Below are 13,417 nucleotides of genomic sequence, written 5' to 3'. Positions count from 1 at the left end.
TTAAATCTCTCACTGTATTTGGAGGGCTTCCTTCCTTGCAATCTGTTTCTTTGCTGAAGGCAAACATCAGGCAGAAGTATTAAGACTGTGCCAAGAATATTATTCTCAAAAAACAATGTCATTGCCGTTGTGGAAGTCTCACTGACAGTGTGAGCTCATTTTCCATATTGGAAAATACAATTAAAGTGTTTGTAGGTATGCTAATCATTTCAGCTATGTGTCTTCACAAACAGAGATTCAGTGATTTTTAATTAAATAGGGATGCCCAAGACATTCGAGAATAAAATGAAATTGCATGGGTAAAAGGGTTTAAAACTGAGTTTTGCAGTATAACTAGAGGTGGGTTGAAAAGTGATCGGCTTAGCATGAGCAGCACTATTATGACTACTCAAAAAGAGCTGGGCTGGATATTTGAATTAATTTTCTTTCTTCTTCATTCTCTCCATATCACAGTGCAGACCTGACTATCCAAGGACTTTATGTAAACTTAATGCCTTGTCCTAAACAGCACATAGCACAAATTGTTTCATTAGCTTTTCAAACCCTTTGTTACTACCTGAAACCCCAGTTCAGAGGAATGTCTTCATTGAGCAGAACATCACTCAGGCTGCCTTTGGGGCAGTACTCTGTCACAATGGCAACATTTGGCACTTCTATACAGCCTCCAATAAATTTGCAGAGATTGGGATGATCAAGTTCCCTGTGAAAATCAACAGAAATCTCAGCATACTAGCAATTTTTAGGACTATCCCACCTGCTTTTTTTAGGGTAAATGGAAACCCAAGTGCCTTGGTAGAAAGAAAAGTAAAACAGGCATTTTGATTTGGTATCTAAGTAAAGTTTCAAAGAAAGAAGAATATGAATTTGCAGTCACAGCTGAACAAATTGTAGCTTCTAAAGGCCCTGTGTAAAAATGAAAGATGCCCCTCACATTTCTCTTCTTACCTCACTTGCTTTACTTCTTTACGTATGGTTTTGGACAGTGTAAATGCCTTCTTCATTATTTTCTTTATGGCCACTGTTCTGCCATCACTGAAACAGAATGAAATGCTCTTCACAGAATTTTAGGCCTACTATGTAAGCTAGCCAGACTACTAAAATTGTACTGTATTTTTTTGTTTACAGTGGACAGCTTCCTGTCTCTAAAGAGGAAGCACAGAATTCAAGCATGTCTGTATATGGGTGTAAATAAAAATCTGAGTACATGACAAGGCAACAGAGCTCTGTTTCTGTGATAAAGGAATAACAGAATCACAGAATACCAGTCTGGAAGGGACACCAGGGATCAGAAGCCAACCTTTCTAGGTGATAATGAAGTTTAACTAAGATAGCCCAGCTCCTTGCCAAGCTGAGTCTTAAGACTGAACAGTGTAGAGGACCCCACTACTTGTCTTGGGAGATTATACTAACTGGGAGAAATGAGCACCCAAACAAACACCTGTCATATAAAATATGGCACAGCCAATATGTGGTACAGAAGTCAGATAATGTTAACGTACTGGGTTTGGCCTAACAAGAGAAATGCAAGCTTTTGCACTACCTATCAACTGTAAAGCAGCAAGAAACACAATGTGAAGGAACTGCAGAATAGTGGGCACTGCAACAAATTAACAGCATATTGACTCACTATCTCCCAGTCTGGGTGAAGTACTGTTTCCTGGATGTGTTAGCAGCTGCTGTGCAAGAGCTCAGAGCACTGATGCAACTGGCATTGGAGTCACTGGGTAATGGAGGCGCACTCATGCTTCCTGTAGCAGTCCAAACTCTGTGATCTAAATGGAATGTGGGATGAGAAAAGGCACTTGAAGATGCATATTATTGCTGAGGTAGAGACTGAAAATGCAGACAAGTACAAATCTTTGTATCTCAGCTGGTCTTATTAACACTTAAAATGGAAAGCCATTGTATGGAATATATCTGCTGCATAAAGAGTAACACGGTTACAGAGGTGATTCATTGCCAGAGATCTTAACCACTAATCCTCAGGATATGATATGAATTCAGTTTCACTGCTCTTGGGATGATGAGCTCTTGCTGTTACTTAGATGATGAGGACAGAACCCAGGGAAGGAGAGCAAGCCCTGTGCCATACTTTAACAAGTCTATTTGGAGCTCCTCGAAGACTGTAAAGTACAGGGATGTGGGAAGTGATTCTGACACCAGAGGGAAGCCAGAGAAGAGCAACAAAACAGTCACATGAAAAAATAAATAAAATCAGTGATCTTGAAGTTTGTCTTTTTAATCTCTGATGACCAGCTCAAAATTTAAAAATAAATTTAATGAATTTCATGTCATTTGAATTGAAAATGAGATTTAGCCAATTAGTCTCAACACTGCTGAAACCGCAAATCATCCTTGTACCAGAATCCAATAAAGTGTTGATGAGGAAGTTCTGCATCTCACCTTGCAGGACTGCCATGTTCTCACACCATAGTATTATTCATATGCAGTTTAAAATTGTGTTGACATTTGGAGCATTTCTACAGGATTCCACCCAGAAATATATTAAGAGGTCCTTGAGATAGCTTTGCAAATAAGTGTGTGTGTGTGTATATACTTACATATAGTGCAAAACACCCAAATAGTAGTTATCTTAAGAAATTAAAGCTAATTTTTCACAGTACAGGCTACATACCCTGTGTACAGCACTGCTGGTGTGTTTCCATTTAGGTAATTGTACATTTCAGGCTACTATGGGTATCTGTGGACAGTTCTGTCCATAGAAGACTGTCTGGTGTCCAAACCTCATCATATTATCATTTCTCATTTTACTTAGAATCATAGAATTGTTAGGGTTGGAAGGCACCTCAAATATCCTCTAGTTCCAACCCCCCTGCCATGGGCAGGGACACCTCACACTACATCAGGTTGCCCAGAGCCACATCCAGCCTGGCCTTAAAAACATCCAGGGATGGGGCTTCCACCATGTTCCCTGTTCTAGTGTCTCACCATCCTCATGGTGAAAAGCTTCTCCATAACATTCAATCTGAATCTACTCATTTATTTATTTTTTTCCATTCCCCCTAGTCCTGTCACTACCTGACAGCCTAAAAAGTTCCTCACCAGCTTTCTTGAAGGCCCCCTTAAGATACTGGAAGGCCACAATAAGGTCTCCTGGGAGCCTTCTCGTCTCCAGACTGAACAGCCCCAACTTCTTCAGTCTGTCCTCATAGGAGAGGTGCTCCAGCCCTGATCATCCTTGTGGCCCTTCTCTGGATATGTTCCAGCACGTCCATATCTTTCTTGTAATAGGGGCTCCAGAACTGGATGCAGTACTCCAGGTGGGGTCTCACCAGAGCAGAGTAGAGGGGGAGAATCACCTCCCTTGACTTGCTGGCTATGCTTCTCTTGATGCATCCCAGGATGTTGAGCTTCTCATCCACTAGCACACCCAAGTCCTTTTCTTCAGGGCTGCTCTCAAGCCAGTTGCTCCCCAGCCTATATTGGTGCTTGGGATTGCCCCAACCCAAATGGAGGACCCTGCCCTTGGTCTTCTTGAACCTCATCAGATTGTCAGCCCCAGCTCTCCAGCCTGTCAAGGTCACTCTGGATGGATTCCTTCCCTCCAGCATGTCTGCAGCACCACACAGCTTGGTGTCATCAGCAAACTGGCTGAGGGTGCACTCAATGCCACTGTCCATGTTGCCAACAAAAATGTTAACCAAGACTGGTCCCAGTACTGATCCCTGATGGACTCCATTTGCCACTGGCCACCACTTTGACATAGCCCCATTGACAGCCACCCTTTGGGTGTGGCCATCAAGCTAGTTCTTTATCCACTGAATGGTCCATCCATCAAACCCATACTGCACCAGCTTGGAGACCAGGATGTGGTGTGGGACAGTGTAGAAGGCTTTGCTCAGGTCCAGGTAAATGATGTCAGTTACTCAAACTTCTTCTATTGATGTTGTGACCTTGTCATAGAAGGCCACCAGGTTTGTCAGGCAGGATTTGCCCTTGGTGAAGCCCTGCTGATTGTATCCAATCACCTCTTCATTATTCTTCTCCCTCAGCAGTGCCTCCAGGAGGATCTGCTCCATGATCTTACCAGACACAGAGGTGAGACTGACTGGCCTACAGTTCCCTGGGTCATTCCTCTTTCCCTTCTTGAAAATGGGAGTTATGTTTCCCCTTTTCCAGTCAGTAGGGACTTCCCCAGACTGCCAGGACTTTTGGATAGAATAGAGAGCAGTTTAGCAACCTCATCTGCCAGTTCCCTCAGTGCCTGTGGGTGTATCCCTTTGGGTCCTATGGACTTGAACACTTCCAGGTTCTTCAGATGGTCACGAACCTGACCTTCACTCACCATGGGCAGTTCCTTCTTGCAGCCCCTGCCATTATCTGCCATTATTCTGGGAGTGTGGCTGGAGCCCTTGCCAGTGCAGACTGAGGTAAAGAAGTAATTGAGAGCCTCAGTTTTCTCCATGTCACTTGTCACCAGTTCACCTGTTTCCTTTCTGAAGGGGCCACCACCTTCCTTAGTCTTCTTTTTACCATTAATATACCTATAGAAATTTTTACTCTCCTCCTTGATCTGCTTGGCTAGATTTAATTCTAACTGAGCTTTAGCTTTTCTAAGCAGGTCTCTTGCTGTTTGGACAGCTTCCTTATATGCCCCCATTCCAGCTGTCCTTTCTTCTACTCCTTGTAGAGTTGCTTTTTGTGTGCCAGGAGCTCCTTGCTCATCCAGACAGGTCTCCTAGCATTCTTTCCTGCTTTCCACTTTGCTTCTGGGCATGAAGAAGGTGATCCTTGAACACTGACCAGCTGTCCTGGACCACTCTTCCTGCTAGGGCTTTGTCCCCTGATACTTTGGCCAGCAGATCTCTGAAGCCATCAAAGTCTACATGTCTAAAATCCAGGGTTGTAAGGTTGGGATATGTCCTCTTAGTTGCCCTGAAGATCTTAAATTTTATTGCTCCATGGTTACTGCAGCCAAGGTTATCCCTGAGCCTCACATTGGTCACCAGCCCTTCCCTATTGGTGAGAGCAAGGTCCAGCATTGCACCTTTTCTTATTGGTTCCTCTACCATTTGGAGGAGGAAGTTGTCATCTATGCATTCCAGCAACATCCTGGAATGCTGGTACCTAGCTGTGTTGTCCATCCATCAGATGTCAGGGTGGTTGAAATCCCCCATGAGGACCAGGGCCTGTGAATGTGTAGCTACTTCTAGTTGCCTGTGGAGGGCCTGATCTGCTTGGTTCTGCTGGTCAGGTGGCCAGTACATCACCTTCCCCTGTCTTCCCCTTAATCTTCACCCATGAGCTCTCAATCAGCTCATCATCCTTGCCCAAGTGCAGCTCCACTGGTTCCAGCTGGTCACTGATACAGAGAGCAGCACCTCCTCTCCTCCTACCCTGCCTGTCCTTCCTAAAAATCTTGTACCCATCTATCTCTACATTGCAGTAGAGTTTCAGTTTCAGTACTAGCCACCAAGTTTCAGTACTAGCCACTATGTCATAGCATCCTAGCAGTGCAGTGCCCCTTCATTCATCCTGTTTGTTGCCCAAGCTGTATGCATTTGCATAGAGGCACTTCAGCTGGGCTGGCTGTGCCACCCTCTTTGGTGAATCCTCCTTGATTCCCTTGGGGTGTCCCAGTGTTTTGTCCTTGGCTTGCCTCAGGGCAACAAGTTGAGAGCCCTTGCTAGCACTCCATCTCTCTGTCTCTGGTGAGTTGCCCCCCTGTTTGTCAAAGGCAAGCATGAGATGAACAACCCCTCCCCCCTTCAAATCTAGTTTAAAGCCCTAACAATGAGCCCTGCCAACTCCTGCCCTAGAATCCTTGTACCCCTTCAGTTGCTAGTTATCACATCTAGATCTTCAACAGTATTTTTCCCTCACAGGAAGGATAAGCTTGGATTTTTCAAATTAATCTCTATGTGTTATTTTTTTTTAATCATTCTTCTAATTTCCCTCAGTCTCTTTCCATTGTTTTTCCTGTTTATGTCCTGTTCTAATACACTTATCAGCTGAAGATTTGCTTCTATTCCTTTTTGCCATATTTAAAGACACTTTTCCTTGGGTCTTCTGTTGCTGTTTTCATAAATCTGTATTGAAATTCAGTTTGGCTTACATGCTCAAATTAATCTCTAAGTCAGTATCTATTCTTTACAGCAATAATAATATTGTGTCAATACCACACAGACAGTAATCTTCAAGTCCAAGAATGAAAGTATCTCTACTATATGTTAAAAGAAGAATGTCTTAATGCTTCTTAATACTTCTACTAGCACACAATGACATAACACCACAAAGCAGACATCTGTCTAGCAAGTTCTCACAGAGACAGAAAGTGAGTGTTCATCAGCACAGACCTATCAACTTCAGCAGATTTCTAGAGATTTACCCTTTCTGAGGGGACAGACATTGTTTCATTTCTGAATGCCAAAACAATGAACAGCAAAGTAAATAATCTGTATCTGTTTTGCATGCAGCATAATAAAGCATGTAATAACATCTGATTTTATTCTTAGCATGTTTAAGTAGAACAAATTAAATAATATTTTAGTTTGTCACATATAGTATATGCACCAAGAGAAATGAAGGTCTCACTGTATTTGTACAAATCCAGGGAAACTTTGTGAGATTAATTCACAGAATCACAGAATCACCAAGGTTGGAAGAGACCTCAAAGATCAGCAAAGTCCAACCTGTCACCACAGACCCCATGACTAAACCATGCACTAAGTGCCACGTCCAATCCCCTCTTGAACACCTCCAGGGATGGTGACTCCACCACCTCCCTGGGCAGCACATTCCAATGGCAAACGACTCTCTCAGTGAAGAACTTTCTCCTCACCTCGAACCTAAACTTCCCCTGGTGCAGCTTGAGACTGTGTCCCCTTGTTCTGGTGCTGGTTGCCTGGGAGAAGAGACCAACCTCTTCCTGGCTACAACCACCCTTCAGGTAGTTGTAGACAGCAATTGAGGTCTCCCCTGAGCCTCTTCTCCAGGCTAAACAATCCCAGCTCCCTCAGCCTCTCCTCATAGGGCTTGTGCTCAAGGCCTCTCCCCAGCCTTGTGGCCCTTCTCTGGACACGTTCAAGTGTCTCAATGTCCTTCTTAAACTGAGGGGCCCAGAACTGGACACAGGACTCAAGGTGTACAATTATACAGGATGATACATCCACTGATGTAATTGTAATTTATTTTGTCCCAGTCCAGACATTGTCTATTTATTTGGGCATAGGCCTGTCTTTTTCTAAGTAAGAACAAAAATAATCACCATTGGGAAAAAAAAACCAAGGAAAAAAAACCCCAAAACCCCAAAACTACTTAAAATAACTTTTGACATCTGAAATTTCCATAAAAATATCAGTGATCAGTTCACAGACATTACAGAGATGGAAATTCAAATGAATCTTTCACAAGTTGGTTCAGCTTTTATAAGACCCCTAAAACAAAGACACATTTATGATTATTTCTCAATGTGATTAAGGAAACTGATTATACCATCAAAATGGCAAGTTACTAACCTTGTTTGATGCATGCAAAGTCTATAATCCAGCTTTCATCCCAAAACATTTTCTGTTTCTGATATTGAAACCACTGCAAATACAAAAGAAGTTAATTCCTGATGTAGTCCTACTAACTTTGCAGGAATGAAACCAGAGAATAGGCATTCTTAAATACAAAACTTTGTAAGTATCCAAACAAAATCTATTGTTTATGCATCCATCGTATATCCTATAAATAACATTAGAACCATGAGTATTAATAACAGGCTGAGAATCTCAAAACTGGTGCATTCTTTCTACAATTCAATTACATATATTTTGCATTGGCCCAAGCCACTCCATTATCATCAATACTTCTTATGTACTACATTTACATCTCAGCCTGGGCATCAGATGAGTGCTTTGCATCATTTCATGTCATGAAAATGTCCTCTGCTATGTAAGTGCATATGAGGAGCACACTACATCACAACCCCAAGATAAGGAGCAGAACATCTTATATCTTGTAATAGAATTAGCCCCTGAAACACAAAGGAGGTCATGTTATGTCAAATAGCCTAGCATACAGAATGTTAGGTAGGGATTCTGTGGTTGAATTGTGTAGAAGGTATTGATCTAATAGCTGATTTTCTGTATGGATGACAGACAAAAATAACATAGAAAGTGTAAACACAGACCTTCAAAAGAGAAGCATCAGATTAAATTATACAGTTGTTACAGCTACAGTCAATGCCAGAATATCAAAACAAAGTAGCACTTTACCATCATTATACTATTTTCTTTAGTGTAGAATTTAATATTACCAGCCATGCATTCATCAAAACAGGTAATAAGCAAAGAACATGGTGTGAAGACTGTGTTGATAGAAATTCATGACAAATATAGACCTTCCTGAATCAAAATCTAAGCTTTCCATTGCATTCCAAAGGTTTCTGTGAAAAAATATCTACATTTATCTTGCAAAGGTATGACTGAACAAGAATGTATTATCTAGAAGTGACCACCAGGCTTGCTACAGACCCCACTAACAAAGAAATCCTCTTCTCTAATTAAGTGGTTAAAGAAGACATTAATTTTCCAGATTATTCTTTTTACATGACATCAATTACTGAATAGTTTAAAGTATCCTCACTATCTTGTTTACTTATTACCTAAATAAAATTTCTAAAAGAGGGAAGATGTTACTACAGAAATTAGCAGGAACAGGCACACAGAAATGCAAGAAGATAAAAGCAAAACTCAAAACCTAGCAGAAACACTAGGTAAACTATGCTACAAGACCTATAGATAAACCTCTGAAAGGCTGAGAAACTCCACTGCTTTTTCTAAAATACCAACTGTTTAAAATACTCTGAATTTCTCATCTGTCCAATTACACATTTCTATCAGATTATTTGTTTTCACTGGACAGTTACTACAAACTCATTGTGACAGCTGCCCTGGGTATTTTAAATGCTCAGTGGGTCCAGATGGGATTCATCCTAGGGTGCTTAGGGAGCTGGCACAAGATCTGGCTAGGCTGCTCATCATTTATCCTGGACTCAGATGACTGGAGGTTGGCCAATGTGATGCCCATCCACAAGAAGGGTAGAAAGGAGGATCCAGGGAACTATAGGCTTGTCACCCTAAACTCAGCACCTGGCAAGGTTGTGGAGCCGCTCATCCTGAGTGCCATCAAGAAGCATGGACAAGAAAACCAGGGATCAGGCCCAGACACTGTGGGGTTAGGAAAGGAAGGTCCTGCCTAACCAGTCAGATCTCATTCTATGACTGGGTGACCTGTCTGATAGATGAGGGGAGGGCTGTGGATGTGGTCTACTTAGACTTCAGCAAAGGCTCTGACACAGTCTCCCATAGCATCCTCCTGGAAAAGCTGGCAGCCCATGGCTTGGACAGGTACACCCTTTGCTTTACTGGCCACACACAGAGAGTGGTAGTGAATGGTCTGCATCCAGTTGGTGTCCAGTGACCAGTGGTGTCCCCCAGGGATCAGTACTGGGCCCAGTTCTATTCAACATCCCTTATTGATGACCTGGATGAGGGGATTGAGTCTACTGTCAGTAAATTCATGGATTACACCAAGTTGGGGAGTGGTGTCGATCCACTGGAAGGTAGGAAGACCCTTCAGAGAGACCTGGACAGGCTGGGTTGATGGGCTGAGGCCAATGGTATGAGGTTTAACAAGGCCAAGTGCAGGGTCTTACACTTTGGCCATAATAACCCCATGCAGTGCTACACACTGGGGGATGAGTGGCTGGAGAGTGGCCAGGCAGAGAGGGACCTAGGAGTACTGGCTGGCAACTGGCTGAACATGAGCTAAGAGTGTGCCCAGGTGGCATGGAAGACCAATGGCATTTTGGTTTGCATCAGGAATAGTGTAGCCAGCAGGACTAGAGATGTAATTCTGCCCCTTTACTCAGCACTGGTGAGGCCTCACCTCAAGTATTGTGTGCTGTTCAGGGACCCTCACTTCAAGAAAGATACTGAGGTGCTGGAGCAGGTCCAGAGGAGAGTGAAGAGGCTCTTCAAGGGGCTGGAGGGAAACTCCTATGAGGAGAGGCTGAGGCAGCTGGGGTTGTTTAGCCTGAAGAAGAGGAGCCTCAGGGGGCCCCTTATCACACTCTACAACTACCTGAAGAGAAGCTGTAGTAAGGTGGGGGTTGGGCTCTTCAGCCAGACAACTTGTGATGAGAGGGCATGGCCTGAAGACACTGCAATGGACTGCCCAGGGAGGTGGTGGAGTCACTGTCCCTGGAGGTGTTTAAGGAAAGACTGGATGTGGCACTTGGTGACATGGTCTAGTTGATGTGGCAGTGTCAGGCTGGACTTGATGATCTCAGAGGTCTATTCCAGCTTCAATAATTCTGGGATTCTGTGAAATAGTTTTCAAAAGTGCTTCTGCTCTTAACTCACAAAGCCACACAGAGAGGCAAAGCAAGAGAAAAAACCCTAACTGTGATTCAGGCCTCATGTAGTACCTTACCCTGTGGGCCATCAGCTTTCTCCTGGTCATTCCCTTTCAGCATACTTCCTACCTCAGATGCTCACTGCAACTGCAGTGCAGGATGGAAAGAAGGAATTCCCAAAGAGAAGCCTATTGATTTATGGGCCAAAGCCCTAACAAATCATCTGTTAATTACATAGTCAAGGTGCTGACTTTACAGCTGTCATGTGATCTTCTAAATCATAGAATTGTTTTAGATGGAAAAGACCACTAAAATGACTGAATCCAACCATCAGCCTAAGACCACTGTGGCCATTAAGCCATGCCCCAGAGTGCCCTGTCTGCAAGTTTTCTTAACACCCCCAGGGATGGTGACTCCACCAGCAATCTGGGCAGCCTGTTCCGATGCCTGACCACCCCTTCAGTAACTATTTTTTTCTTAATATCCAACCTAAACCTTCTCTTGTGCAACCTGAGGCCACTTCCTCTTGTTCTATCACTTGATCCTCTTCTGCAGACTAAACAATCCCAGTTCCCTCAGTCATTCCTCATGAGGCTTGTTTTCCAGGCTCTTCACCAGCTTTTCTGCCCTTCTCTGGACACACTCCAGCAACTCAATGCCTTTCTTGTGATTCTGGTGATTAGTAATGAGCACAGTACTCAGGGTGCAGACTCACCAGTGCTGAGAATAGGGGCACAATCACTTCCCTATTGCTGCTGGGCATATTATTCCTGATGCAGGCCAGGATGCTGTTGGCCTTCTTGGCCACCTGAGCATGCTGGTGCCTAATGTTCAGCCATCTGGCAAACAGAAGCTCCATGTCCTATTCTGCTAGGCAGCTTTCCAGACATTCTGCCCCATGCCTGTAGCATTGCATGGGGTTGTTGTGACACAAGTTTCCACACCAGGCTGAAGTCTGCCCTCTGGAAGTCCCAGCTGGCAGTTCTGCTGAACCCCTCTTCAACAACTGAGAACTCTGTCATCTTGTGATCACTGTGCTCATTACATCACCTACAAGTCCTTCTCACAAACAGCAGGTCCAGCAGGGTGCCTTGCCTAGTTGGCTCCCACAGCAGCAGTGTCAGGAAGCTCTCCTCCATACACTCTAGAAACCTCTGGGACTGCTACCTCTCTGCTGTGTTGCATTTCCAAGAGATGTCAGAAAAGTCAAGGTCACCCATAAGAACAAGAGTTGTGATTTTCTCACATGCTTAAAGAATATTTTACCTGTCTCTTCATTCCAGTTGGGTGGTCTATAACAGAATCTCACCAGGATATCTGCCTTGTTGGCCTTCTCACCGAATCCTACCCATAAAAAATTCTGTCATCACCATCACTAACCTCAGTACAATCAAAACACTCCCTTACATACAGGACCACCCTACTACCTCTTCTTCCTTGCCTGACCCTTCTGAAGAGTTTGTAGCCATTGCTTGTGTCACTCCTGTCATGCAAGACATCCTACCACATTTCTGTGATGGCCACCATATCATAGTTCTCCTGATGCACAATGGCTTCCAGCTCCTCCTGTTTGTTTCCCATGCTGTGTCCATTAGTGTAGATACACTTTGGTTGGTCTTGCCACCTTTTTGCAGGGACAAGTCCTAATTATTACCTGGCTGTTCTCAGGTGTTCCTGTGGTTGCAAATTTATCAGTTACCATAGTGTCTTTACTGTCACATGGATCACCATTCCCTACCTCCACTGATATGGACAGACTGACAGACCTCACTAGAACACCACCTCTTAAATATTGCTGTGCTGCCCTCGGGTTTATTTCTACCAGCCCTTGGGTTTGTTTCTACCAACCCTGGTTTTGTACCCTACACCCTTCCAATCTAGTTTAAAACTCTTTCAATGAGCCCTGACAGCTTCTGGGCTAGGATCCTTTTCCCATTTTGAGACAGGTATACCACATCTGCTGCCAGCAGACTTGGTGTCCTGTAAATCAATCCATGATTAAAGAACCCAAAGTTCTGCTGGAGATACCAGACTTGGAGCCAGGCATTCATCTGGGTCTTCTTGTTTATGCCCCATCACTTTCATAACTAGGGGGATAGAAGAGAACACTACTTGTGCTTCCTACCCTTACCCAGTCGTTCTAAAGCCCTGAAGTCTCTCTTCATTGCCCTTGGACTTGTCATTACTTCATCACTGTCTACCTGAAAGATCAGCAGTGGATAGTAGTCTGAGGGCTATACTAACGAAGGAAGCTTTCTTCTCACATCACTAACCTGGGCCCCTGGCAGGCAGCAGACTTCCAGAAGACATGGGTCTGGCCTGCATATTGAGCCTTCCACTCCCTTCAGTGGTGAGTCACCTATGACAGTGTCAAATCCTTGTTATGAAATTCATAAATGTAGGGTTGGGTTTTTTTTACAATACAGACACAGAAGGAATGTAAATTCTCTTTCATAGAACCACTGTGAAGTAAAGATCCATAATAATCTGCAGCCTCTTCTTTATACAGACAGTTTCATTCAAAGGTATCCAAAACTACTTCTCTCATATTCATACACTCCTCTCTCCCCTTTTGTTCTTCCTTTGTGAGTCTGTCATAATAATTTAAAACTATTATGCAAAACTAATCAATTTGATCCATTCTGGTTCAGTTACACTTCTAAAATGAGCCACCAAAATCCAACCCAACCCAAACTCCAAAAAACCTCAAACCCCAAACCAAACCAAACAACAAACAAACAAACAAACAAGCAAAACTAAAAAGAAAAGAAGAAGAAAACCCTCTTTCTCCTTATTTCTTCTGATGAATATCCCAAGTTGAATGTTTTCCATCACAAATTCTATTTGGACTCTGAGATTTGATGGCCTTTGGCGGGGGAGGTAATTCCTTCATGAATTTACTTAATTTGTTTCTGAATTCATTTATACTTCTGGTCTCCATAGGGTTTTGAAGCAGTTAATTTCAGAACAGAGTTTTATTCTGCATGAAAAATATTCTTACTTTACTGGGAACTCCTAGCTCCCATGCTGTGAATAAAATCTTCTTCCTTT

General features: G+C 43.4%; 1 protein-coding gene across 1 annotated transcript in view; it reads right to left on the bottom strand.

Moving 5' to 3' along the window:
* The window catches only part of LOC104301730 (atrial natriuretic peptide receptor 2), a 57,225-nt gene that overhangs the window by 17,883 nt on the left and 25,925 nt on the right, over positions 1-13,417 (bottom strand). The window contains 4 exon segments of the mRNA XM_054178976.1: positions 557-700; positions 946-1,032; positions 1,628-1,772; positions 7,479-7,551. Coding sequence (XP_054034951.1) covers positions 557-700; positions 946-1,032; positions 1,628-1,772; positions 7,479-7,551 — 449 coding nt within the window.

This window comes from Dryobates pubescens, chromosome Z, assembly GCF_014839835.1.
Source record: "Dryobates pubescens isolate bDryPub1 chromosome Z, bDryPub1.pri, whole genome shotgun sequence".
NCBI classification, from domain to species: Eukaryota; Metazoa; Chordata; class Aves; order Piciformes; family Picidae; genus Dryobates; species Dryobates pubescens.
Note: the sequence above shows the minus strand (reverse complement) of the source record. Positions and strands in the feature narration are given on the sequence as shown.